At 41.2% G+C, this 27356-nt stretch overlaps 1 protein-coding gene across 1 annotated transcript in view; it reads left to right on the forward strand.

Annotated features, from left to right (window-relative positions):
• Positions 1-27356, forward strand: part of TTYH3 (tweety family member 3) — a 185932-nt gene that overhangs the window by 119217 nt on the left and 39359 nt on the right. The window contains exons 3-7 of the mRNA XM_027874545.1: positions 6747-6858; positions 9666-9886; positions 12030-12125; positions 14786-14858; positions 15233-15308. Of these exons, the coding sequence (XP_027730346.1) occupies positions 6747-6858; positions 9666-9886; positions 12030-12125; positions 14786-14858; positions 15233-15308 (578 nt within the window). The remainder of the gene's footprint in view (positions 1-6746; positions 6859-9665; positions 9887-12029; positions 12126-14785; positions 14859-15232; positions 15309-27356) is intronic.

Consider the following 27356-nt stretch of genomic DNA (forward strand, 5'->3'; position numbering starts at 1 on the left):
TAAAAACTATGAGGAATATTTAGGGGGACGGGGGCATTTCCTTTCTTTTTAGGTTGTTGCCAGGGAGGATGACCATCCTCACTTTGACCTAGTTTCTCCAGTAGGGATGGGTTTGAGAGTCAGGAGACCTGAGTTCAACTCTTAACTTTGCCGCTAACTCATTGTGGGACTTTGGGCAAACCCCTTCTCCCTCAGGTCCAAGTTTCTTCCTCCCTGTTGTCTGGAGACCAGATCACAGATCACAGTCTCTAAGATCTCTGTGATTCTCAATAGCTGGGTGATCTCTAGGGCAGAAGACAACTCTTACTTTTATAATAGCATTTTTCAAGGTATGGGGTGTCAAAGATAAGAAGCCCCAGTGGTCAATGTATAATGAGCAGCCAAACTGAAAGGGAATAAAATTGATAGGGAGTATGGGGGGTGGGGGTGGGCAGAGATAGAGAGACCGGGTTTCCCCAAAATAGCATCCCTCCTCTCCTCCTAGAGTGTAAGGTAGTAATTACATAGACAAATTAGCTAATGCTTCTCCTGAGAATTAGAGGACTTTGAAGGCCTCTAGTCCTTAAGGTCCTACAATTAAGGATGAGTTGGTGGTATTTGATTGTTTAAGTCTAAAGAGGGGAGAGAAGAAGGTGGGATGGGGATCTCAGGGCCAGTCACAAGCAGGTTGACCTTTCCTCTATGGGTCACAGTTTCTTCCTCTATAAAATGAAGGGATTGGACTACCAGGCATTTTTAACCTAGAGTCCATGAACTTAAAAATTTTTTTAATAACTGCGTTGGTGTCCTTTATTTTATCTTATAATATATATTTTATATAAATATATATTTTATACATAAAATATATTTTATACATAGAAAAATATTCTGAGTAGGGGTCCATGACACACACAAAAAGGTTAAGGACCCTGGGATAAGACGATCTTCTGAGGATGTTTCTTATTCAAAGAAGCTATTACTTTGTGAATCAACAGGGAAGCTTTCCCAGCACTTTCTTCTCCCTTCCTGCCCAAGTTAGGGTCAAATTAAATCAAGTCAAGGGACAGCAAGGTGGTGCAATGGATAGAGCACTGGGCCTGGAGTCGGAAGACTCATCTTCATGAGTTCAAATCTAGCCTTAGACACTTACTAGCTGTGTGACTTTGGGTGAGTCATTTAACTGTGTTTGACTCAGTTCCTTACCTGTAAAATGAGCTGGGGAAGAAAATGGCAAACCACTCCAGTATCTCTGCTAAGGAAACTCCAAATGGGGTCACGAAGAGGGGGACACCACTGAAAAATGACTGAAGAACAAAAAAAGTCAAGTCAGTAAGCATTTATTAAGCCCCTACTATGTACTGGGCACTATGCTAAACACCAGGGACACAAGGAAAACAAAAGACAATTCTTACCCTCAAGGGGCTTACAATCTAATGGGAGAGACTACTATGTTGAAACAAACTATATACAAAATATATAGGAAGTAATCAACAATGGGAAGGCACTAGAATTAAGCAGGGTGGGGAAAAGCTTCTTATAGAATGGTGCTTCTTAAACTGTGGGTCACTACCCCATATGGGGTCAAGTAACTGAATGTGGGGGTCAAGAAAAATTTGGCAACAGTAAAAGGTTTCTGAATGCGCAACGACCAAAAATTAATTCCAAATCAAACGTGTAATGTATTCGAGGTGCTTCTGGCAGTGCTTACACGTGTTGCATAGCACAACTTCACTGCAGCCTTGGTTCTGAACACACAACATGCATACTTTGCACTGAGCACGTCATCACATGCCACGCAATGCCAACAAATGCTGCCAGAAACACCTCGGCTCAGATTTGAGACTATTGTGTGTTATGAATTGCAGTGTTTTTACTGTACATACAAAGTTTTTTGCTCTTACGGAAACATAGTAGTTTAATTATGGAAAATAAAGATTTTTAATATTTTCTTACCATCATTCCTCAGCATGTAAGTATCAGATAAGTATATCTTTGGGTTGTATTGTGTTAGAATGTTTGATTTTAAAAATTGCTGTTATCTCCTTCTTTTACAGAAACATAAGTGTTTAATTGCAGCAAGTAAAGACAAAAGCCCTTTTATAATATTTCTCCATCATCACCGCTGTATGTGTATGGAAGTGTGACCATCAGTTTTTTAAATTAAGCACAAACAAATGTAATATCATAAACTAAAGCTCGTATTTATTTGAGAAATTATTAGCAATATTTATTTATATCTTAGGACAAAAATATTTTTTGGTTATGGATAAGTGGCTAAATTTAGACCAAAGAGGTAAAAATACTGATGATGATTTGGCAGAGTCTTCGCTACCAGGTTGTAGTACACCTAAATTGATAAGAAAAAAAACTATGTTGAATCATTTTTGCAACATGGATTTACTTCTAATTATGATGATGGTATGGAAAAACCTCTTTACTTAACTTGTAATGAAGTTTTGCCTTCAGAGAGCATGAAACCAGCCAAACTAAAATGACATCTTAGTACCAAGCAAGCATCATATTGCAATAAACCAAAGGAATATTTTGAACAACTTCTAAAATTTTCAAATAAAGAAAAACAATGTTTGAAGAATTTGTTACTGTCAATGAAAAGTATTTACTTGCGTTTTATGAAACTTATTTAATTGCAAAAACTAAAAAGCCCTACACAATAGGAGAAGATCTCATGTTACCTGCTGCTATTAAAATGTCAGAAATAGTTCATGGGAAAAAGGTATGGGGATGTAATTCATAAAATTCCTTTATCAAATGATTCTGTTCCCAAAAGAATTTCTGAAATGAGTAATGACCAATTTCAGCAACTTATTACCAGGCTTAAGGGCACCCAAGGTTTTCAATTCAGTTAGATGAAACAACCGATATTTCTAACATGGTACAGTTGTTACTCTACGTAAGTTATGTTTAAGAAGGAAGCATATGTGAAGAACTGTTGTTTTGTTGCCCTTTGGAAAGGCACCCAAAAGGGGAAGATATATATTTTAAAGTCAATGAATTTTTCACAAATGAAGATTTACAGTGGAAAAATTGCATTGGAGTTTGTACAGGTGGTGCTAGAGCAATGATGGACAAGAATGTTGGATTTGTAGCAAAGGTGAAGCTGGTAGCAATGAACATAGTACTTTTACTCACTGCATGATCCATCAGGAGGCATTTGTAGCCAAAAAAATATCACCAGAGTTGTTAGAGGTTGGGCTTCACGATACTATCATAATCATGAACTTCATTAAAAGCCGTGCCCTGAACAGTCGTTTGTTTTCAAAACTTTGGAAAGACATGAACTTCAATTACAAAAATTTATTACTGCATGCAGAGGTAATGTGACTCTCAAGAGGGTGAAGTTTAAAAAGATTATGGAAACTGAAAGATGAAGTTATATTTTTGATTGAGCAGAAATCTGATTTTGTTAATTTTTTTTTCATAATGACTTATGACTTTCAAAACTGTGTTATTTGTCAGATTTTTCAAAAAACTCAGTGGTTTTTCAAGGAAAAAATTATAGCATATTTATGTTAAAAGATAAAATTGAAAGTTTTACTAAAAAAGTTAGCATATGGAAGAATAAGGTAGAAATAGTTCTTTAGAAACATTTACAGCCTCAGATGATTTTGTAATTGAAAATAACCGTTGCAGAGATTCAATTGTAAGAGTTATAATTGATCATCTGAAGTGCCTGGAAACAATTTCAGAAACATTTCCCTTCGAATTTTGATTCTAAAAATCTAAGTTGGGTTCATAAACCATACTCAATTGAAACATCAGTCATCTGCCTTTAAAAATTCAAGAAGAATTTGCCATGTTATCAAGAGACAGAGGTTTAAAATTTGAGTTTCCTAAAAAATCGTTAAATGAATTTTGGCTTGGGATTAGAACATACTTCTGCCATTCTGTACTATGTATTTATATGAAGTGGCATTCTCAGCATTGACGATTATAAAATCAAAATATCAGTCAACTCTGAAAAATGTTGAAGATGCTCTACATCCTGCAGTATCAAATATTCCACGTGAAGAATTGGAAATTGAGAGTATGCCCATCAATTGGAGAATGGTTGAACAAGTTGTGGTGTATGAATGTAATGGAACACTATTGTGCTATAAGAAACGATGAGCAGGCGGACTTCAGAAAAACCTGGAAGGACTTGCATGGATTGATGCTGAGTGAAATGAGAACATTGTATACAGTAACAGCCATGTTGTGTGATGACTAATGTTGATAGACTTAGTCCTTCTCAACAATGCAAAGATCTAAGACGTCTCCAGAGAAAGAACTATGGAGTTTGAATGCATCTCGAAGCATACTATTTGCTGCTTTTTTCCTTCTATTTTGTTTTGTTTTCTCTTTCTTGCGATTCTTCCTATTGGTTCTAATTCTTCCTTACAACATCACTAATGTGAAAATGTTTACTAGGAATGTATATGTATAGCCTATATCAGATTGCACGCCATCTTGGGGAGGGAGGGGGAGAAAAATTTTAAACTCAAAAGCTTATGGAAGTGATTGTTGATAAATCAAAATAAATTAATGAAAAAAATTCCACAAAGATTTGATTCTTCATGTAAAAACGAACAAGCACATCCATTTCATTCGTATGCAAATTTGCTTTCATCTTTAATAAATGGTAAAATTACATGTATATCAAAGAATTATTTTAAAATAAATTTCTTTATGATTTATTATCAGTAAATGCTTGATTTTTATACCTATTTTACATACCTGTACACGTGAGGTTGTGTAAAAATTTCTCAGACAAAAAGGAAAAAAGTTTAAGAAGCTCTGCTATTGACTATGGGATTTTAGTTGGGAGTTGAAGGAAGCTGGTAGGTGGAGGTGAAGAGGGAGAGCATTCCAGGTATCTGGGAGAGCCAGTTAAGATGCCCAGAATTAGGAGAGCGCTGGATCGAAGAGTATGTAGAACTAGGAAAGGTATAAGAAGACTGGAAATGTGGGAGGGGGGCGGGGGCAGACTTTAAACCCAAAGTAGAATCTGTCTCTTGATTTCATGGCTTCATTCTCATTCCCTTAGAGGGCACATTGGATCTGTGTGAGGAGAATCTGGTAGAGAGATTTTGTTGTGGGTAGTACAATGGGAAGAGCACTGTCTGTACAGTCAGATCCCCTGAGTTCGAATGTTACTTCTTGATGGTTAGTACCTGTATGACAAGCTGTTTAATCTCCTTGGGCCTCAGTTTCCTCACTTCTAAAATAAGAGGGTTGGACTCAATAATCTTTAGACAGCTCTAGGGGTGGGCTAGGTGGTGCAATAGATAGAGTGCTGGGCCTGGAGTCTGGACTTATCTTCCTGAGTTCAAATCAGATACTTAACTAGCTGTGTGACCCTGGGCAAGTCACTTAACCCCATTTGCCTCAGTTTCCTTCTGTCTAAAATGAGCTGGATTGACATTGAGTACAATGCTGTCTTCATACTATAGCATTCTTCCTCTGCTGTGGGTCAGTTTAAATTCAACCCAACTTTCAGGTCCCACATCTTTGATAGAATCTCTTCTGATTTCAACCCCTAGTCTATCTCTATCTAGGCCTAGCTCCACCCCTCCCTCCAATTTCTATGGCACTACTCCTCTAATCCTTCAATCATCTTGTATGTCTCTCCAATTTCTCTACTTAGATAATAAATTCCTGGAGAACACAGGACCCTACCATCAGAGGCATGATTTAATTGAAAGAGAATTGAACTTGGAGTCAGAAAAAGTCTGGGTTCCAATCCTTCTTCTGCCACTTAGGAACTGTGTGATCTGAGCAATCATTCAGAATTTATTGACTACCTACAGCTAAGTGTCTTAATGGATAAGAGCTTTCTCCCTTGAGTCAGGAAGACCCTAGTTTGAATCCTGCCTCAGACACTGGACAAATCAGTTAACCTCTGTTTGCCTCAGTTTCCTCATCTATATAATGAAGGGGTTGGATTCAGTGGTTTCTCTTCTACCCCTAAATCTAAGATCTCATGTTCCTATTGCTAGCTTCTGTCCCTGCCCTTAAGGAGCTAACTCATTGGAATAGACAATATATAAGGGTATACAAAATATTGACAAAATAAATATAAGGTAATGGGAGGGAAGAAACACTTGCAATTCAGAGGATCAGACTCAGGGGATTAAGAGTCAAATCATTTAACCTCTTTTTGAACCTTAGTTTCTCCATTTCTCTAAAATGGGGATAATCTGACTGCATTGTAGCACTTAATGCTTGTTGATTGTTTGATTGTTGTGAGAATTAAATGAGATATTGATATGTTTTCTCTCCCCTTAGAATCTAAGCTTCTTAGAGGCAGGAACCATTTATGCCTTTGTATTCCCAGCTCTTCCACAGTGTCTGCACATAGGAAGCATGTAATAAAAGCTTGTTGACTGACTATGTAATGCATTTTGTAGACTTTTAAAATGCTCTACAAATTGTCACTTAATTTCCTCTGTGTTTTATAAACTTTCCACCACCCTGGACAGGCACATAGTAGGCCATCAATAAATATTTGTCATTTGAGTGATTTACTTCCCTTCTCTTCTGGGTACTTGTGGTTCCTGTTACCTGAAGCTGAAGTCATTGGGTCTCTCTGGAAGGGTAGGGAGTGTTACCTTGGTTTCCTCTGTGTTCTCAACTGTATTTTCAGCTTACGTCCTGGGAAGCTATTCTGGCGGGGGGGTGGGGGTGGGGGGGAGATCGTGAGAGAACGCACTTGTCAGTTCTTGGGTAAACGAGCATTTTCCTAACCAGCTCCTCACCCTTCTCGTTAGCGCTGGCATCGCAGTGGGATTCTATGGCAATGGAGAGACCAGCGATGGCATTCATCGGGTCACATATTCACTTCGCCACGCAAACCGCACTGTGGCTGGAGTCCAGGATCGGGTAAGTTGAGGGAAGAATGGGCCTGGGAACTGGCTCTAGGGTTGATGGGGAGAGCCAAGAGAAGACACCATCTTTTTAAGGCTGTTCAGCTCATCCTCCTCCACTCTGGCCTTCAGAATGAGGGTTGCCAAGGCCTTTGTGAGAGAAAGTTTGCTGTATTCTTTCTTCCTATTCCCAAGAAACCTCATGCTGAGTGCTGCAATTTGCCAGCCAAAGGATATGTTTCACTGGCAGTGTGTGAGTGTTTGTGTGTGGGGGGGGTGCGTGTGTGGGAATGGGTGGGATGTATTAGGGGCATGCAGAGAAGTGAGGTTTAGAGTATGTATGGGTAAGAGTAGGGGGAGATTTGGTTTTGTGTGGGGGGAAAAAGGGTTTTGTAGTGTGTGTGTGTATGTGTGTGTGTGTGTGTAATGGAGAGAAGTGGAAATTATTATATAATAATAGTATAATTATAATGGAAATAATAAAATATAACATTATAGACTATGTTATATTAATGCATTGCATATTATATAGTTGTATAATATATGGTAATATAATTATTATATGGAAAGAATAATATAATGGAAAGTATAATGGAAAAAAGATTGACTCTAAACTTGAAGGTCTAGGTTCAAATCCCATCTTTGATTCTTCCTACCTGTATGACTTTGGGCAAATCACTTAACCCCTACAAGTGTCAGTTTCCTCACTGTAAAATAAGAGAATTGAACTAAATTACCTCAGAGGTATTTTCTAGCTCCAGGTCCGTGATCCTATGGTCTATGAAGGGAGAAAAAGGCAGAGTGGGAGAGGCAGAGGTAGATTTGCATATATGGGGGGGAAAGGGGAGGGATATGTGTGTATATAAGAGAGGTGGCAGTTGTCTATGTGAGAGGGAAAGGTGGGTTTTGTGTGGATGTCAGAGAGAGAAGAGGAGGGGTGTGAATAAGGTGGGTGTGTGTAAAGCAACAGCTTCTGGTTAACACTCCTGAGAAAAGTGACATGACCAGAACTTTGCCTTTTCAATGGGCAGAGGAGACTCTTTAACGAGTTGCTTTGTTCAAGTGACATATTTAACATTATCTGAATAGCAGATCTTGCTGTTCACCTCTCCTTGTGTCCCTATCAGCATATCTGGAGTTCCTGAATCGGGCTGGGGGTGGAGGGCTTCCATTTTTACCTCTGAGCTGTTACTGACCTCTAGATGAGGCAAGTGATCACTCCCCTCTTCTCCCAGGGACCTCTGAATGGAAGAATGTTCAAGTTGGACAGAAAAGAACACCGGCCCTAGAGTAAAAGGAGCTGAGTTCAAATCCAGCTTCTTATATATGCTACTTGTATGACCTTGGGCAATTCACTTAACCTAAGCCTCAGTTTCCTTATCTGTAAAATGAGGGGGTTGGATTAGATGGCTTCCTTCGAACATGAGTTCAAGTCCTGTCTCTGATGATTACCACATCTGTGACTTTGAGCAGGTCACTCTCCCTGAGCTTCAGCTGTTGTTCAGTTGTTTTCAGTTGTGTCCGACTCTTTGTGACCCCGTTTAGGGTTTTCTTGGCAAAGATATTCCCATTTCCTTCTTCAGCTCATTTTACAGATGAGGATACTGAGGCAAACAGGGTTAAGTGACTTGCCCAGGTTCACACTACTAGTAAGTGTCTGAGGTTGGATTTGAACTCAGCTCTTGCTGATTCCAAACCCTATGCTCTGTCCACTGCGCCACCTAGCTGTCCTGAGCTTCAGCTACTATCACCTACGAAATGAGGGATTGGATTAAAATGGTTTTTGAGGTTCCTTTCTTATATGATCTTACTTAATCTGGGTTCAAATCCCTCCTCTGATTCTTACTGTATTTGTGACCTTGGGCAATTCACTTTACTTTCCTCAGCCTCAATTTCTCTGCCTTTAAAATAGGGGAGAGGGTTGTACTCAATGGCCTCTGAGATCCCCTTCATCTCTCTCATCCTATGACTTCAAGATTAACTAAAGTAACCCCCTTATGTGAGGAAGCTATGTCTTAGGGAGAAGTGATTTACCCAAAGGCACAAAATCCGGTGTTCTTTCCACCAATAGCTAATAATAGCTAGCATTTACATAGCAGTTTAAGGTTTGCAAAGCACTTCAAATATTATATCATTTTCTCTTCACAACAATCCCAGGAAATAGGTGCTATTATTAGCTCTATTTTACAGATAAGGCATACCTGTCCAAGGTCACCCAGCTTGTAAGTATCTGAGGCCAGATTTGAACTCAGGTCATCTTGTAAATCTCATAAAGTGGGGCAGCTAAGTGGTGCAGTGGACAGAGCACTGGCCCTGAAGTCAAGAGGACCTTAGTTCAAATCCAGCCTCAGACCAAACGCTTGATACTTACTAGCTGTGTGATCCTGGGCAAGTCACTTAACCCCAACTGCCTTAATTAAAAAAAAAAAAAACAGGAAAAAGAAAAAAAATCTCCTAAAGTGACTTGTTCAGGGTTACCCATCTAGCACCTGAGGCTAGATTTGAACTCAGATCTTCTTGACTCCAAGTCCAGCACTTTATCCACTGCTCTACCTAGTTGCCTCACTCCAGTCCTGTTCCTTCATAGAGTAAAAGATAACAATTTCCCAGTTTCTCAAATTGACTTCTTCAATCAATACCAAAACTATTGGTATCTTCTTTCTAAATAAAAATACCCCCTTGGAGAGGTAACATACTAAATTTCTAAAACCTGCCTCACAGGATCTGCTCTATCCCTTCCCCCACTCGACTGCCCACCCAGAACTCATCATCTGTCCTGTCCTCTCTCTCCCTGATCTCTTTGCCCCAATTTCTCCTCTTCAGGTGACAGACACTACAGTGGCCCTCAACCAGACGGTGGAGACCAGCCTTCAGACCCTGGAGAAGCTCTACACAAAACATACCGATTATCTGCACATCGTCCAGAAACTCCAGGGGCTTCTGTATGACTTGCTTCGGCAGACCACAGAAATCCCCTTTTGGAAGAACAACGCGGTATCCCTGGAGGATCTGGCCGTGCAGGTTGATCTGTATGATTGGTATAGGTAAGAATAGCTTTCTCTTCAACTCTGGCTCATATGGGCTGGGAAGTTAGAGCGGCTTCCCTCTGAGATCTGTTTTCCTCTGCCAAACTGGCTTTGGGCACCAGTAACACTGATGTCCTTTCTTGTCCTTGGTTTATTGAGTGGGGGCTAGGAATGATTTCTGGATGGGTAGAAGCGAGAGTCAGGAGAGGGTTGAAAGCAGTGGGACCAGGGAGAGAGGGGGCAGGATGGGCATTGACCCCAGCAGCCTCAGTGTGAGCATGGGAATGGGGTCGCTGCTTTGGAAGGGGATTAGGATCTTTGGGAACGAGGGAGGATAGAGTCAGAGAAGAGGTCTCATTTCTTTCATTTTCTTCAGCTCTCGGTTCTGAGCACTGCTTACCTATACATACCCAGTCTGATTTTGTCTCTTAAGCTCCACACTCTTCTTGTCCATGCTGGGCATGACAACCTTATAGGATGAGCTCAGTCCTAGGGAACCTCTAGCTTGGTTGGAACAGCCAGCCTCTATTTCCGCCTGGTTCTCTGTCCTCTGATGGAAATTATTTCTCTGCTGAAAGTGTTGAGCACCAGGATGAAGCCTAAGCCCTGGGAAGATCAGGCCACTTCAGACTTCCCTTGTGTTCTAATGACTTGAAGATTCAAAATGTTTTGCTTTCAGAGATCAGAGGAGTAAGCCTAGTGTGATGTGAGGGGTACTTGGCAAAGTATCTGCTTATAAAGATCTCTCTCACTGAAGCCCAAAATTCATTTTTTTAAAAAAAAATTATTTTGAATTTAGCAAGGACCAAATAGAACGGGCATTTTGATATACACTGTTGTTGTTCAGTAGTTTTTCAGTCGTGTGTGACTGTTCATGAGTGCATTTGGGATTTTCTTGCAAAGATACTAGAGTGGTTTGCCATTTACTTCTTCAGCTCATTTTATAGATGAGCAACTGAGGCAAACAGGGTTAAGTGACTTGCCCAAGGTCACACAGCTAGTAAATGTCTGAGGCCAGATTTAAACACAGAAAGATGCGCCTTCCTGACTCCAGGCCTGACGCTCTATATTCTGCACCACCTAGCTGCCTTCCAGATGCGTAGTAGAACAGAAAAAGAGGATTGTACATAAGACTTCAGATCTCTGTTGTGTACATTTTTTTTTTATTAAGTACATAAGAAGTTCAAGAGCAGCTAGGTGGTGTAGTAGATAGAGAACTGGGCTTAGAATCAAAAAGACTTGTATTCATGAGTTCAAATCTGGCCTCAGACACTTCCTAGCTGTGTGAACCTGGGCAAGCCATTTAACCCTGTTTGCCTCAACTCCTCATCTATAAAATGATCTGAAAAGGAAATGGCAAACTTTGCCGAGACAACCCCAAAATGGGGTCATGAAGTGTTGGACAGGACTGAAACAACTCAACAACAACAACAACAAAAAGTTCAAACCTATAGCTTTCAAAGCTGGCCTACTTTTGATCTTCCTTCTGTTCCTTTCTCTGCATGGAAATTTGCTATTTAGACCCTCAGTCCAAGGACTCCTTAGGGGTCTGTAGATAGATTTCAGGGGATCTGTGAATTTGGATGGGAAAAAAAAATTACATTTTTTCCCAGTATACTTGGTTTCCTTTGTAATCCTATGTGTTTTGTTTTATGTATTTAAAAACATTAATCTGAGAAAGGATCTGTAGGCTTCATCAGACTACCAAAAGGGTCTATATCACAAAAAAAGGTTAAGAACCTCCAATTAACCTCCAATTAAGTCATACCTTACGATGAAGAAAACTGTTGATATCCTCTTTTAAAATGAAAATACCCTCTTGAAAGGGTAACGTGCTAGGTTTCTGAAACTTTATTATAAAATTAAAGTTGCCACCTTTTTCTCCTATTACTGGAAATAGGATCTGGAAAGAATAGGAGTTGGAAAAAGGAAAGAATAGGAGTTGGAAAAAGGAAAGAGAGGAAGCGGTGGGAAGGGAAGTTCTAGTTTTGGAATGGAGTGGGAGTGTCCCATGTTGAGACAGAAAAACTGGGAAGAAACGCGGTCAGTCACTTTTGAAGTTGGCATATTTGTCTTGGCTAATACATGCTGTTGGTAGCCTCTCTCTCAGCAATGCTTGTGTTCTCAGAAAGTCTGTACCTGTCTGCTTCCTTGTCCTCAGGTGGCTGGGGTACCTGGGCCTCCTCCTTTTTGATGTCTTGATCTGTTTGCTCGTGCTCTTTGGACTCATCCGGAACTCCAAGGCCATCCTAGTAGGGTATGTCCTGGGGAGCCTGAGATGAAGCTCGGCAGAGTGGGGGTGGGAAGGTGTCTGCTGGTGGGTGGAGAGAAAACTGTGGACTGCTTTGACCTCACCAGCCAATTAATTTTCATCAGGCCCCAGGATGATACCATCTACTAAAGGGCCCAACTACCAGATACCCAGCATCTTATGAGAGTCTTCCGCTCAGAGAGATTATAGAAAACAAATTCTAATAAAGACATTCTCTGGGGACTCAGTTGAGTTTTATATTTGGAAAAGATGTTTCCCTAAGGGCAGGGGTTCCCTAACCTGGAGTCTGTGAACTTGTTTTTAAAAATATTTTTATAACTGTATTTCAATATAAGTGGTTATCTTTGTAATCCCTATATATTAGCAAGTTAAAATCCAACCAATTCCCTTTGGTTCTTTAGTGGAGACTGGGGAATCTGAGTCACTCCAGTTATACTGGGAAGAAAGATCTGTCAGTCTAGGACCATAAATGTCAAAACAAGAAGAAACCTTAGGGATCAACAGTTGTAACTACCACTTCCTGTTTTTTTAAAAAATATTTTTATTGATACTTTTTTGTTTTTCTACCTCCCCTTCATTTCTGAATATACTCCTGCCCCACAACCCATCAGACCCTCCCTTTGAACAGAAATGTTTTAAGAAAAGGGCGGGGGGGGGGGAGAGAAGGAGAGTAAGTCAAGTCAACAAAACCAACTAGCAGGGCTCAACCATGTCCTATAGCAAAGGTATTGTTTCACACCTGTCGTCTCCCGTCTCTATAAAGAAGTAACCACCTTATTTTACAGAAAAGGAAACAGACCAAGCCAGGTTGTGGGTCCCCACTGTGCTGTGAACTCTTCCTGGCCCACAGGTTCAGATCTCAGCACGGCTATGAGCCCACGGTGCTGAGCTGCTTTTTATTGGAAAGGACAGAAAGGTGTCTTGCATGGGAGACTATACTGCACTAGATATAATAGAATTGGAGGTTTAGGTTTTAAGTTCCTCCCTGGCTGAAGTATAATTGGAGAGGCCAGGGTTTTTTCTTTGTTTGTTTTGTTTTTTAACTAAAGAGATCAATACCATCTGCTTGAAATACTTGTTTATAAAGCACTTTTCACGTATCTTAATGTATTGGATCCTCACGATATTCTTAGGAAGAATAGGGTTAGGGACTAGGCCTGGGATTTCACTGGAACTCATTCCTGGGTGAGGAACTCCTTCTACTAGTATTAATTGGCATCTTCTTTGTAATTTATTGTCTTTGAGAGTTGCCTGAGGCACCCTGAGGTTAAGTGACTTGCCAGGGTCACACAGTCAATATCTGTTAGAGAAGGGATTTGAATTCAGGTCTTCCTAGCTCTAAGACTGGCTCTATGCCCTATGCCATGTTGAGGTTAAATGACCTCCCTGTCTTGCCATAGGAGGAACAAGAATCCACCCCCAGGCTCTTTCTACTAGATTTTCCTTCAGTGGAATGTAAGCTCCTTGAGGGCGGTGATTTTTTTTCTTTAAAATATAGAATGCTTATTTTTTGTCTTTGTAGCCCCTAGCACAGTGCCTTGAAAGACACTATAGGCCCTTAATGTTTGAAATGAGTGTAATTGAAAATCCTTGTTCCAGTTTTCCCTTCTTTTCTATTTCCTGATTGGTACCTATGAACTAGGGCTGGAAGTTTTGAATACTATGCCCCCGGGGAACCTTAGTGTGTCATAAGTAGCTTGTGACCTGCAGAAAGGAGAAAGCTTGAAAGATGGCTGCAGAAGTAATGGCTTATGCTTTTGTTCACACCACCTCCTCCCATTCCCACCTCATTTTAAAACTGGCATTTACCCTAGGGAAAGTAAATGAAATATTATGGAGGTCTCTTAGCCCAGTCTGAAGAGGCACTCATCATTTTGGCACTGTGGCTGTCTCTTTTTCCTATGCCACGTATCTGCTGTCCCGTAGTCAGCAGCATTTCCTTTTTGGCCGAATGCCTCTAAGAACAGTGAATCACTCTGGTAGCCACCAAGAGCTTCTTAAGCAAGCAGAGTTTTGTGCAGCTGTTTTGGCAAAAGCTAAGATTTTGCCTTGGGGTTTGAAAAGGGTATGTCTCCTGCAAACTACAGCTGCTCCCAACAATGGGAAATGAGGTCACAGACAGCCTTTTGAGGGTAACTTTTTAGAAAGGGAATGGAAGCAGAATTCTGGCTGTCCCCAATTCCTCTAGGCCATAGAGTCTAGGCTGGAGCCTGGCCCAGCTGTGGACAATTGGAAACTGCAGCATTGGCTGGGATAAACCAGGGAATGCCTTCCCTATCCCCATGCCACTGGGGAGCAGAAGGTTACTTAAGCTAGGTTTAGTGGTGGCAATTGGGGAGTAGGACTGAGCACAGAGGAAAAGCTAGCTTCTCTGAACCAGGTGCTGGTTCTGCCTATGACCAGATCTTACTATGTGAGAATTCTTAGTGAAGGCAAATTCCCTAGCGATCCAAGCCTCTAATAAGTAAAGCTCCCATTTCCTATTACCCCAGTCACTGCCAGGAGTCAAGATTTTTATTTCCTGCTTTTCCCCACATTTGGGAAGTCATTCCAATTGATGTAGTTGGGTGGGAAACTATAGCTGTCAGTGGGTCAAGGGGGTGTGGGACCCTCTTGATGTGTCATGTCCTCATCTTTCCCTTTAGAGTGTGTTTGCTGGGTGTGCTAGCCTTGGTCATCAGCTGGGGATCCCTGGGGCTCGAGCTGGCAGTCTCTGTGGTAAGTGACTCTGATGCTAAAGTCACCTTCCTTTCCCCTAATATCTACTCTGAGGCTAGCTATAATGCTACAGTCTGGTGGAAAGTCTTGGAAATAGTCTCCCTACCCTCAGATCTCTCCAGCTTTCTGTTACAGGGTCTGAAATTCCACCACTTATGAGTCATTGCTTAGGGTGGCCCCTTCACAAATCCCTGAGAGAGGCAAGCACATTTATGTATGTAACATTGTGAATTCATGTAGCAGATTGCTTTCCTCCCAGGGACAGCTAAGTAAAATCCGGGCCTGGGATGTGGGAACCCTTACTTCCAAGGCCCCTGCTTTATTTTTGGTGGTAATCTATAGCATCTTCATTACCTTCCTTCCCCTCACTCTAGGGTTCCAGTGACTTCTGTGTGGACCCCGATACCTATGTAACTAAGATGGTGGAAGATCACTCAGTCCTTGGTGCAGGTAAGTTGACTCCATGAATGCCAATGTGCCCCACAGGCGTTAATGACCCAGTTGGAGAAAGGAACTGAAGAGGTTCTGCCCATGGTAGGTAGCTCAGAGTTTACATGAAAGCCTTTGTACTAGTGTGCCTGCCCTTGTCGATGAGGAATATTCCTTGGTAGTGTGGAAAAGGTTCTGGAGGGAGGAGGAGAGCTGGAATGTGTGTTGGTGTTTGAACTGATGAACCTTTGACATTTTTTCAGTTTGAGTGAGCTGATATGACAGGTAAGAGGCAGGGTGTTATATGGTAAGAGAGCTGACCTTGGTGGTAGGAAGGCTTAGGGTTTAAGGCTTGCCTCTGCCACATACTGGCCCCATGACCTCCTCAGTTTTCCAAACAACTCTCTAAGACATGTTATTTTTTAAACTTTTGTGTGTGTCATGGAACCCTTTGGTTGAACTGAATGATTGAATGAAGCCAATGGACTTTGTCTCAGAGTAATGTTATTAAATGCATAAAATAAAAGATTGTGGACCTCAGGTTAAGAACCCTTTCTCTTAAGAAAAAAAAAGACAAAAATAACCCTTCTCTCAAATTCTCAGGTACAGAGCAGTTGTATATTTGCATTGGTAGAATGAGTTGAAATGAAATTATGGGTCCAGTTTATTTTCTGAGCCTCTGTCTGGGAGGGGAAAAAATGGAATGAGTTTGGTGTTTGCTCTTGAGCAGTGTGTCCTCTCTTTTCAAAGGACACTTGAAACAACTGCAGATCAATACATGGCACTGTGTAATCAAGTCCCCCATTGTTCAGTTCTGACTGTGATAGTTCTAGGACCTCTGAGATGAGAGGTCGTTGTGACCTGGGATTAACAGGCAAGGCTTGAGGGAAATGTCTGAAAGCATCATCAGAAAACATCCTAAAAGCAGTCTTATCATCTTTTCTCTTGTTTGGTCCTCAGAGTATTCCTATTCCTGTAGGGCTAAGCAAGCGCCCCCATTTTACAGATGAGGAAGCTGAGATCTTCAGGGGTGAAACAGCTTCAAGTCAATGTGGGAGCAAGGATGGGGACCCAGGCCCAGGCTCCTTCTACTCGATTCATCTGCCTCTTCTTCTCTCCCCTTCCCCTTCTGTCCCATTCCTAGGACTATAGAATTAGATCTGGAAAGGTAATTAGTCATCAACTAGTATAACCTCCGTATTTTATAGATGAGGAAAAAGAAGCCAAGAAAGGTGAAGTGATTTTACTCACACAGGAGTGAGCTTCAGAGGTAGAATTTGAACATGTCCTCTACTTCTAGGGCCAGAGAACTTATTACTGTATCCAACTGCCTACCTCATTTACTAATTATCATCTGACAACTAGGCTTGGAGGCATTCTAGGAGGAAATAAGCATTTATTAATCACCTACCACGTACCAGGCGCTTTACAGAGACTAAGCACTTTACAAATATTACCTCATCTTATCCTCACAAGAACGCTGGGAAGTAGATGCTATTATTATCCCCATTATACAATTGAGGAAACTGAGGCAGACAGAAGTTAGGTGACTTGCCCAGGTAAGTATTTGAGGCCAGATCTGAATTCAGTCCCAATCTCTTAATCACTCCAATACCTAGCTGCCTCATTTTAACTGGGTCTTTATGGATGGGGTAGAATTTGTATAGGTAGGCAGGTATGGTGGGTTGGAGAAGGCACATCAGGCACAAGGATTATCATGAGTCAAGTTTAAAGGCCAGAATTCACAACCAGAGTGACCAGGTTTGCAGGATCTCAGGCCCACATGTTGCTAACTTGCTACTTGTGTGACATTGGGTGTGACATTTAATCTCTGGTCTTCAGCATCCTCATCTGTAGGTAAAATGGAAGAAGACTTAGGCTAGATGATAATTGAAGATCCTTTTCATCTCTGAATCCTATGACATGCCTAGGAGCTCAGGACTCTTGTCATGAGGAACGAAGGACATCTGTGCTCTGAAGGATGCTGTCTCTTTTCCCAGTATCATAAGGGAAAGGGCCATATGGTACCATGGAATTCTCTCCACTGAATTTTGGCAGGAGTGAGACCAGTATTTCCTAACCATTGTGGGAAGGACAGTTGGAATCCCAGAGCCCTGAGCAGTCACTGGAACCCTGAATAAACCTTGATTTCAGGTTTTTCCAATCCAGAAGTGACCCAGCTGAGATTAAGTCTCCCTGGCTCAGGGGGTAGGAATGGAGAACTGATCTTTAGAGGTCCAGTCTGAAGAGTCTCTGCTCCTGGTGGGAAAAAAGGGGCTTCAGCAGGTCAGATAGCAAGGTGTCTGGGCCGAAGGGTTCTGGTGTCCTGGTGGATGGCTGGATGTAGGAGATAAAACTAAAAATCAATATTGATGTCTCTGGGCTCCTGCTTGCTATGGAGACTTTATCCATCCTGATAGTAAATATCCTATATATCACCTATGGTAAAATGCTTTGTAAGTTACGTGCTGGAAGCTAAAGTAGGAAAAACTGGTTGCTTTGTAGAAAGGGGCATTAGTGTTGGGATTCGGTGATACTGAGCCTGGTCCATAGAAGATGTTACTGACTTGAAGCAAGAGAGATAATCAGGGGACAGTATCTTTAGAAGAAAGGGAGCAGCTTCTGAAAAAGGGAAGAGGCAACTAAGGAAACACCAGATTAGAAAGTCATAGGAGCTGGGTCCTTGTTCCCAGTTGTGTTGCTTCGATGTACATTCCTTTGTTTCTCTGGACCTTAGTTTTCTCATTTATAAAAATGGGGAGATTTGCCAGATCGTAGCCTAAATCTCTTTCATTTCTAACATTTTATGATTCCAAGATTTTTGAAAAAGATTGAGGAGGGCAAGAAATAAAAGTGAGAACGAGAAGGGGCAAATTAGAGTACTATTCTTTTGTTTCTCCCCATCCTGGTTACGTTGCTGGTGGTGAGTGGATGACCCAGCCAGTAAGGGAGTGAATAGGGCATCTTCTTGGCATATGGGCCCATCTCCCTTGCCGGTAGAAACACAGCCTTGATGATGCTGATACATAAGGGAGGGCTCTTTTAGGAGTGCTCAGCCAGTGCCCCTTCCCACTCAAGCGACTGCTTCTTTCTCCCTCCCTCATCTCTTTTTTGGATATCAGCTCATTTCTTCATGAAAGGATACTGGTTAAGTCTCTGGAGAAGCTAGTGGAGGGAGAGAGAGAGAGAGAGTGTGTGTGTGTGTGTGTGTGTGTGTGTGTGAGACCTAGGGATGAGTGGTCCTTTAGGCTTAGAGCCAGAAGGGGACATTAGAGGTTGGCTAGCCCTACCCCCTTGTTTTACAGATGAGGAAACTAAGGCGCAGAGAGACCAGAAGTGATTTCCCCAAGAGCACATAGGTAAAGGCTTGGTACCAAGCTCACGTTCTTTCCATTGCTCCACAATCCTGTTAGGCAAGGTCCCAAATGACATCATGTGAGTAGAGGATTACCCTTTGCCATTCATGCAGCATGGTACAGTGGAGATTGAGCTTGACTTGGAATCCTTTGGGCCAAAGTGTGAATCCTGGCTCAGCTATTTACTGCCTGTGTGACCTTGGAAAAGGTCACTTAACTTTTCTGGAACTCAGTTTCCTCCTTTGTAAAATGACAGGGCTGGATGACTTCTAAAGCCCCTTCCAAGCTCTAAAATCTATGTTCCTATGTTTGTGCCAAAGGAGATATTGTATGTAAAGTTGGCTTTGCCAGCCTTAAAGGGTTTATAGGAATTTGAGCTAGTATTATTGTTATTATTGTTATTCACTGATAGGGGGCAGTCAGTTGTACAGTGCATGTGGACTAGTATACACATGTGGGGTGGAAATGCTGGATTTTTATTTACAAGGTTCCTCTAAGGCAGGTCAGATGTGTGCCACAGAGGAGCCACGTGCAAATGTATGTCTCTCCAACAGGTTTCATTGATAACTAGCCTCCCTTCTCAACCAGTCTGGGGCTGTTTCCTCTGCCCTGTAGTAGAATGGCAAGGTTTCAGAGACTTAACCTTGACTTATGGGATTCCATGAACAGCTGGAGGTCTGCTTTCCTTTCAGCTGCTTCTACCAATTGTCCAATAATGAGCTGGAATTAACGACCTTGAATTAATCTGATTTGGTCCACTATGGATGAACTCCCACCCTCTTTCCTTTTAGAGCTGACAGATTAATGTGTTTTGAGTTGATCTAAAAAACCCCAACAAACAAACCCCAAACCCTTCTCATCCTACATTGAGCCAGGTAATAGCTTAAGGCAAAGAGAAAAGCCTGTAAGCAGGCTGCCCCAGGGTGCGGGAGCCTCAGGCATGCCCTGAGTCTGCTTTCATCAGCCCAGGTGCCATTGTGATGAGCTGACCCAGTCCCTGTGTCCTGGTTTCCTATTGCAAAATAAACACAAAGGTACAATGGGAGCCTTTATTATGCCTCTTGGAGACTTATTTTCCAGTCTAATCAGCCATTTCCACTGACAATGTGGCAACTTTGCAGGTGATTTATTCAGTAAAATTAAACAGTTGGGCCCAGTTAGGAGGTGGGGCCTGATGTCTGTTGGGGTGGGCTTCTTCCATCCACTGGGAGCTGACTTGGCCCCAGGGAAAGTGAGTGGCCACTTGGGAGAGAACTATCCCTGCTCTGTTTCCACTGTCTGCCCAGAAGAGCATGACAGCCTGGAGATCAGCCCTTCCAGCACCTGTGTGGAAGGTTGTTGAGATTCAGACTTTAGGCTGAGCTCTCTATAAGACTGGAATGTGGGGGGTGGGGTGTGGAGAACGCTGCCCTGGGATCTCACCCTTGTCTTTTCTGGGGCAACCTCCTGCGTCCCTTCCAACCCCGTGTCCTTGTCCTTTGAGCTAGAGAGCATTCCCTCCTTCTCCCTCCTCCCTTCTATCACAGGGGCTGAGTGAGCTTTCATTCAAAACAATTGAGACATCTTGTTTTGTCTAGGTCCTGGGCCTGGGCCAGGGCCAGGAGCTGTGGGGGAAAAACAAAGGATAAGTTATTGTTCCTTACCTTAATAGATCTTATAGTTTAATTAAGGAGACAGGGCACAGATATAGAAAAAGATATCTCTGTTTCTTAGAATTCCTAATTTCCTTCAAAATTTATCTCAAAAGCCACATCCTACATTAAGCTTTCCCTGTTCCCTGTCTAGGTGACTTTCTGTCTCCAAAATTGTTGTTATTCAGACATTTTCAGTCATGACCCCATTTGGAGTTTTCTTGGCAAAGATACTGGAGAGGTTCCTTCTTCAGCTTATTTGACAGATGAGGAAATTGAGGCAAACAAGATTAAGTGACTCAACCAGTTCCACACAGCTAGTCAGTGTCTGAGGCTGAATTTGAACTTGGGTCTTCCTAACTCCGTGCCTGGCCCCTCTACCCACTGTGCTGTCTAGCTGCCCTACCCCTAAATTTTAATCAGTTGTTTCTCATTTGTGTCCGACTCTTTGTGACCCCCAAAAGTGACCTTGTATTTATTTTATAAGAGAGGCAATAGGACCTGTTAGATAGCTGGCCTTAGAGCCAGGAAAACATTGGCCTACGTCCCATCGCCTACTGCAAGCCACTTAACCTCATTGCTTTCTAGGCACCTCTCAGGTACCCAGTTACAGAGAAGGCGCTGATCTGCATTGGGAGAGGGATTTTCCTCCTCTGGGAGTTCCCTTTAATCAATGAAATCAGTCCTATTCCATGTTCTCCTTTATTTTTGCACATTTATATGTGTACGTGTTGTTTCCTCCTGTAGAATGTAAACTTACGTAAGCTTCTGGAGGGCCTGGACTGTTTCATTTGTATTTGCATAGCACAGAACAGGTGCTTTGTAATGCCTGTCAGAGGCCCAATCTTTCCTTCCCTCCTTTTTACTGCAAGAAAAGCAGCAGTAATGTTAATAATGCTAGTGACTCCTATTTATGTATCCCTTATGGATTGGTAAAGTGCTTCATATGTATGTATGCAGCAGCGTGGGCTGCTCACCACAGCTCTGGGAGGCGGGCACCATCATTGTCTCCGTTCCACAGAAGCGGAAGCGGAGGCACACACGGGTTAAGCGACTTGTCCGGAGCCGTGCAGCTAGTGAGCGTCTGAGGTGAACCCGGCTCTTCCGGGTTTCAAACCTAGCGCTCTGTCCACTGTGTGAGGCCGCTTTGTATCCCAGAGGACAGCTGATTCTGGCTGCTTGGAATAAAACCGAAATGCAATCCCAGATAAGGGGTAGGATGGCCCCTTTAAAAAAAAAAAAAGAAAGACTCCTAATAACCTGGCATCATAGATCGAGATCTGGAAGGGACCTCTAAGACCATCTAGTCCAACCCCTTCATTTTACATATGAGGAAACTGAGGCCCAGGGAGTTTTGATGACTTGTCTGAGATCAAACTGCCAGGAAACATTGGAGGCAAGATTTGAATCCAGGTCCTTTAACTGCAGGGCAGCTAGGTGGTACAATGGATAGGACGCCGGGCCTGGAGTCAGGAAAACTCATCTTCCTGAGTTCAAATCTGACCTCAGACACTTACTAGCAGTGTGATGTTGGGTGAGTTATTTAATTGCTGACTGCCTCTGTGTCCTTAACTACAAAATGGGAAAAATAATAGCTCCCATCTCTCAGGGTGGTTGTGAAAATCAGATGAGATAATATTTATGAAGTGCTTAGTGTGGTCTTGACACATAGTAAGTGCTTAATAAATATTTATTCCCTTTCTTCTTCCCCTGATAATGTCTCACATTTGTACAGTATATCTCAAAAGCTGCAGTACAGTTTTAAGTTTTAATAGCACTAAGACCACACAATAGGAAGTTTTAAGGTTGACTGAGTGCTTTTTCTCACCAAAACAAAACAAAATAACCCTATTAGGTAGGTAAAATGAGTATTATTATCCCCCTTTAACAGGTGGAAAAACAGTCTGAGAGAGGTAAAATTACTTAAGGTCATACAGATAGTGTTAGAACCAAGATATGAATTCATAACCTCTTTTGTGTCCCAGCATTATTTCCTTTTTTTTTTCTGTGAGGCAATTGAGGTTAAGTGACTTGCCCAGGGTCACACAGCCAGTAAGTTTCATGTGTCTGAGGCCAGGTTTGAACTCAGGTTCTTCTGACTCCAAGGCCAGAGCTTTATCTACTGTGCCACCTAGCTGCCCCGCATTATTTCTTTTTAGAAAAAGTCCAATCCAAAAAACAAATTTTGATTTTTTGATGAATACTTATATGTTTTTATATCATCTTAATTTAAAAATTTATCCTTTTCCCCTCCCCATACCATAAGTTGTCCCTTGTTATAAAGGATAAAAAAGAAAAAGGAAAAGGAAAAAGGCAATTCTTCAAAACCAACGCAACTGTGTCTAAAAGGCTGTGCAAGGGGCAGCTAGTTGGTGCAGTGGATAGAGCTCCAGCCATGGAGTCAGGAGGACCTGAGTTCAAATGCGGCCTCAGACACTTGACACTTACTAGCTGTGTGACTCTGGGCAAATCACTTAACCCCAATTGCCTCACCAAAAAAAAAAAAAAAAAAAAGAATATGCAATGTTCCATACTCATAGACCTCTACCTCTGAAAAAAAAAAAAAGACATATATAACATTCTTGCCACCAGATTATGGTACTTTCCATCAGAGACCTGACTACTGATCTAGGTGATGATGAGTCTGATTCAGTGTGATAATTCTGATCTCCAGCTGAACATATTTTTATAGCAGAAGATAATATAGAATTTTTTGGGGGGAGGATAGATAAGGAATAAGTACATTTAAGAGGTTCATAGATTTAGGGCTGGAAGAAACATTATAGGGATTATAGTGATCAACCCCTTCATTTTACAAAGGAGGAAATTGAGGCTAGGATGAATCAATTGCCTTATGAGTAAATGGCTGAGCCATATTGAGCCTAGGTCAGACATACTTTATCATGTGAAAGTAACAAAAGAACAGTTCATTCATAATAAAAAGGAAAGAAACAGATTGGGGAGCAATCTCGGCCATAAATATTTCTGTGAAAAATCTGGTATTTAAAACCTGTAAAGAACTGGTACAGATTTTTAAGAGTAACAATGATTCCCCAATGAATAAGTAGTCAAAGGATATGAATGGGCAGTTCCACAAAGAAGAAACAAATTTTTATTAACCACCTGGAAAAAATATTGAAATTAATAATAAAGAGAAATGCTAGTTAAAACAACTCAGAGAAATAAACCTTAGACCATTGAATTGGTAAAGATAATAAAAAACTATAAAATTCAGTATTGGCAGGGCTATGGAGAAACTAGCCCACTGATACATTGTTGTTAGAGCTGTGAATTGGCACAGCATTTTTGAAAAGCAGTAGTCATATACAATAAGTACTGTGTGCCGTTTGGCCCAGTGATCACTTAAGGATGTTATTGCAAATGGGGGACAAAGGCCAATCTGTGGAAAAGATTTTAGTGGTTTTATCCATGATAGCCTAAACCTCCCTCAAAACCCCAAACTGAAAATGATTTGTAGGTTCAATGACTGGAGAATGAATGGCCACAGAAATGTGGTATATGAGTATAGTGGAGGATTGTACCATAAGGAATGATAAGTATAGGTTGCATATGAAAGGATCTAGAGTAAAGAAAACAGAATAAGAATGTAAAACTGACTACAATTATGTAAAAACATTAATGATAATAACAGTATCTGCAGCAACAACAACAAAAATATGCAAAGATAAGAGATCAGAAAAGTAGGTCAGTATAATTCTGATGATCAAATTTGGCTTCAGAGAAGAGAAAATACATGTCACTTGCCCCTTTTGTTGGGGAGTTGGGGAACTATGGGTATTGAATATTGCATTTGCTGTCAGACACAATCAATGTGTCAGTTAGTTTTGTTGAACTGTTGTTATTTGTTGTTTATTTTTTAAAAAAACCTTTGTTTGGAGAGAAAGTTAGCTGGATGGAGAAGGGATATATTCAGAAAGGAACATGAACTATAAACAAAAGATATCAATACAGCTTTTTAAATAGGGAGATACTACAACATTTTAGTTGTTTTATTAATGTGCACTTTTTTTTTTTCAAATGGATCAGTTAAGGGGACTCCTGTTAAGGAAATTCCCTCTACTGATGTAGATCAATAACGGCTCTTCAATTTTCTGTCTGTCGCACTTGGATGTTAAATGACTTGTCTAAGCTCCCGTAGCCAGTATGTAGCAGCCGCAGTCCTGTACCTACTACACCATGATTGCTTCTCTAATGAACAAATATATTTTAAATGATTGTAAATAACTTAAGAGTTTGTGTTTTTATTTAAAAAGTTAGGGTGGAGGAGACAGGTATATATGCTGATGCCTCATCATGGCAGAGAAGTGACTCTGGATTTACAAAGGTACTTTGAGCAAGTCCCAGGTTGGGAAAGAATGTAGGTGACTTGCTCAGGATCACACAGTGAATTAGTAACAAAGCTGGGACCAGCTTTGCTCAGATTGCTTTGAATACCCAGTTAATAGCTGTTGCTCCTACATCTTAAATTTGGTAGTGAAATTTAAGGAAAAAAAGCCTTCTAAGTGAATTCCCCTTCATTCTTCTGGTTCAGGTACTTAAAGAAAAAAGAGATTTCATATAGAAATACCAACTGTTGAAAAATTAACCCAGAGGACTATGACTTCAGTTTAATCCAGGCATTGTAATTTCTTGTACAAAGAAAGAATTGGGCCATGGACATAAACATGTGTCATAACCTTGCTTTTTATCTGAGTGTAGCTAAACAACGTATAATCTTTAGAGAATGCAGAAAAATCCAATGAGAGAGGTACAAAGTTAGCTGGGAGGAAGGGGGTATACAAAGTAAGGAGACTGATGAGGGTCTATAGTAATGGGAGAATCATTGCGTTACAGTGGCCAAGTTGGAAGGAGGAAAGGTTGTAATATTCTGAGAAAGGTAAAATATTAATGAAAATTGATTATAGCAAGTTGAATATATGTTTTCAACTAGTCTACCTGTAGGAAGCAAAGTTTCTCATTAGGAAGAAAAGTTTTTCATGGGTAGAAACTTCTAGCCTACCCATAAGCCTTTGCAGTAATGTCAAACCCTGTAGAAACACAACAAAGTAAATTGTACTGGGACCCTGATTCCACACCACAAAACCCCAGCCCCAGATTTTTCTGAGATCCCTCTGGAGAGCTGAAAGCTTAGAGGAAGGCCAAACAGTGAAAAGGAAAAAAAAAAAATCAGGTGTTTTTTCCTTTTCTTCTTTCCCATGTGATTGGGTTAATGAGTTTAAGAGAAGGAAGAAAAAGGACTTATTGTTACTTCGTAATGTGGTTTTAACTCACCCAGGTCCTTTCCCCCGTTACAGTTCTGGAACAGGATCATAGCTACACAGATTTAGATGTCAAAGGCACCTTAGAGGTCATCTAGTCTAACCTCCTCTTATACAAAAAACAAACAATAATGTGTTTTTGTATCATCTTTATTTCTGAACATATCTCACTTCCTCCCCAATCCAGTAAGTCATCCTTTTTAACAAAGAAATAGAGAGGAAGCTAAGTGGTGCAGTGGATTGAGTGCCAGGGCTGAAATCAGGAAGACTCATTTTCCTGAGTTCAAATGTGACCTCAGACACTTACTAACTGGGTGACCCTGGGCAAGTCACTTAACCCTGTTTGCCTCAGTTTTCTCATCTGTAGAATGAACTGGAAAAGGAAATGGCAAACCACTCCAGTATCTCTGCCAGGAGAACCTCAAATGAAGAGTCGAACATGACTGAAAGGACTAAACAACAACAGAAAGAAAGGAAGGAAGGAAGGGGTGGGAGAGAAGCAGTTCTTCAAAACAAACTATCCTATCAACCATGTCTGACAGCATATGCAATATTTTATACTACCAGTCTGCAGATGCTGCAAAAAAAAAAAAAGAGAGAGAGACAGAGAGAGAGAGAGAGGGAGGAAGGTCATTTTCTCAACTCTTCTCTGACGCCAAACTTGGTCATGATTCCATATTACACATTGGGCTCATTTTGTTTTGTTCATGTATATTCTTATAGGGGCAGCTAGGTGGCGCAGTAGATAGAGCACAGGCCCTGGAGTCAGGAGGACCTGAGTTCAAATGTGGCCTCAGATGCATAACACTGCCTAGCCCCCCCCAAAAAAGGTATATTTTTCTAGTCATCATGTATATTGTTTTCTTGACTCTACTGCCTCTGCATCAGTCCCTCTAAGTATTCTTAGCTGCTTCTCTGCATTCTTCTCATTTGTCATTTCTTAGATTCAAAGAGCACTTCTTAAGGGCTCGCTGTGTAACAGGTAGGCGCTGTGTTCTCCCTAGAAGACAGAAAGGTTTAAAACAAAACAGCCTACTCTTAAGGAACTTACCTTCTTCCTTTTACAGATGAGGAAACTGAGGCATCTAGAGGTTAAGAGATTTACCTAGGATCACATAGATTATTAAATGACCAGGCTGGGACTTAAATGTAGTTCAAGCTGCTGACACACTGCTGGAGCCCAGGCAGGGTTCACAAGGGGCTTGCTGCTGTCTGGTACATCCCATTTCCCTGTCTACGTCTTTAGCTCTGACTGAGCATATTCTTCTGGGGAAGGGGTTTGTAACCACTTTTGTGTCATCTACCCCTTTGGCATTCTGATAAAGCCTATGGGTCTCTTCTCAGAAAGTTTTTAAATGCATTAAAAAATATAGGATTTCCAAGGAAACCAGTTATATTAAAATACAATTATCAAAATATGTTTTTAAATAAAATATAAAATATAAAATATATTTTTAAAAAGTTTAGACTCCAGTTAAGAACCCCTGTTCTAGAGGCATTGATAGGAGTTTGAGTCTGGGCATAAGTGACTCGTAATAAACAAAACAAGTAATAGCTTACATTTGTTTGAAATTTTAAACTTTTTCAAAGGCCATTGATCATCTCGTCTTCCTGCTCATGATAACCTCAGGAGGGAGATGGGACAGCAAGTATTACACCCGCTTATAGATAAGGAAAAGGATCAGTGACTTTGTCCACAGGTCAGAATGGAATGGGGTGAGATGCATCTGGTGACTCTTTGTCACATGCTGTCTCTCACACACACACACACACACACACACACACACACACACACACACACAC

This window comes from Vombatus ursinus, unplaced genomic scaffold (assembly GCF_900497805.2).
Source record: "Vombatus ursinus unplaced genomic scaffold, bare-nosed wombat genome assembly UNPS02014807.1, whole genome shotgun sequence".
Classification (NCBI taxonomy): Eukaryota; Metazoa; Chordata; class Mammalia; order Diprotodontia; family Vombatidae; genus Vombatus; species Vombatus ursinus.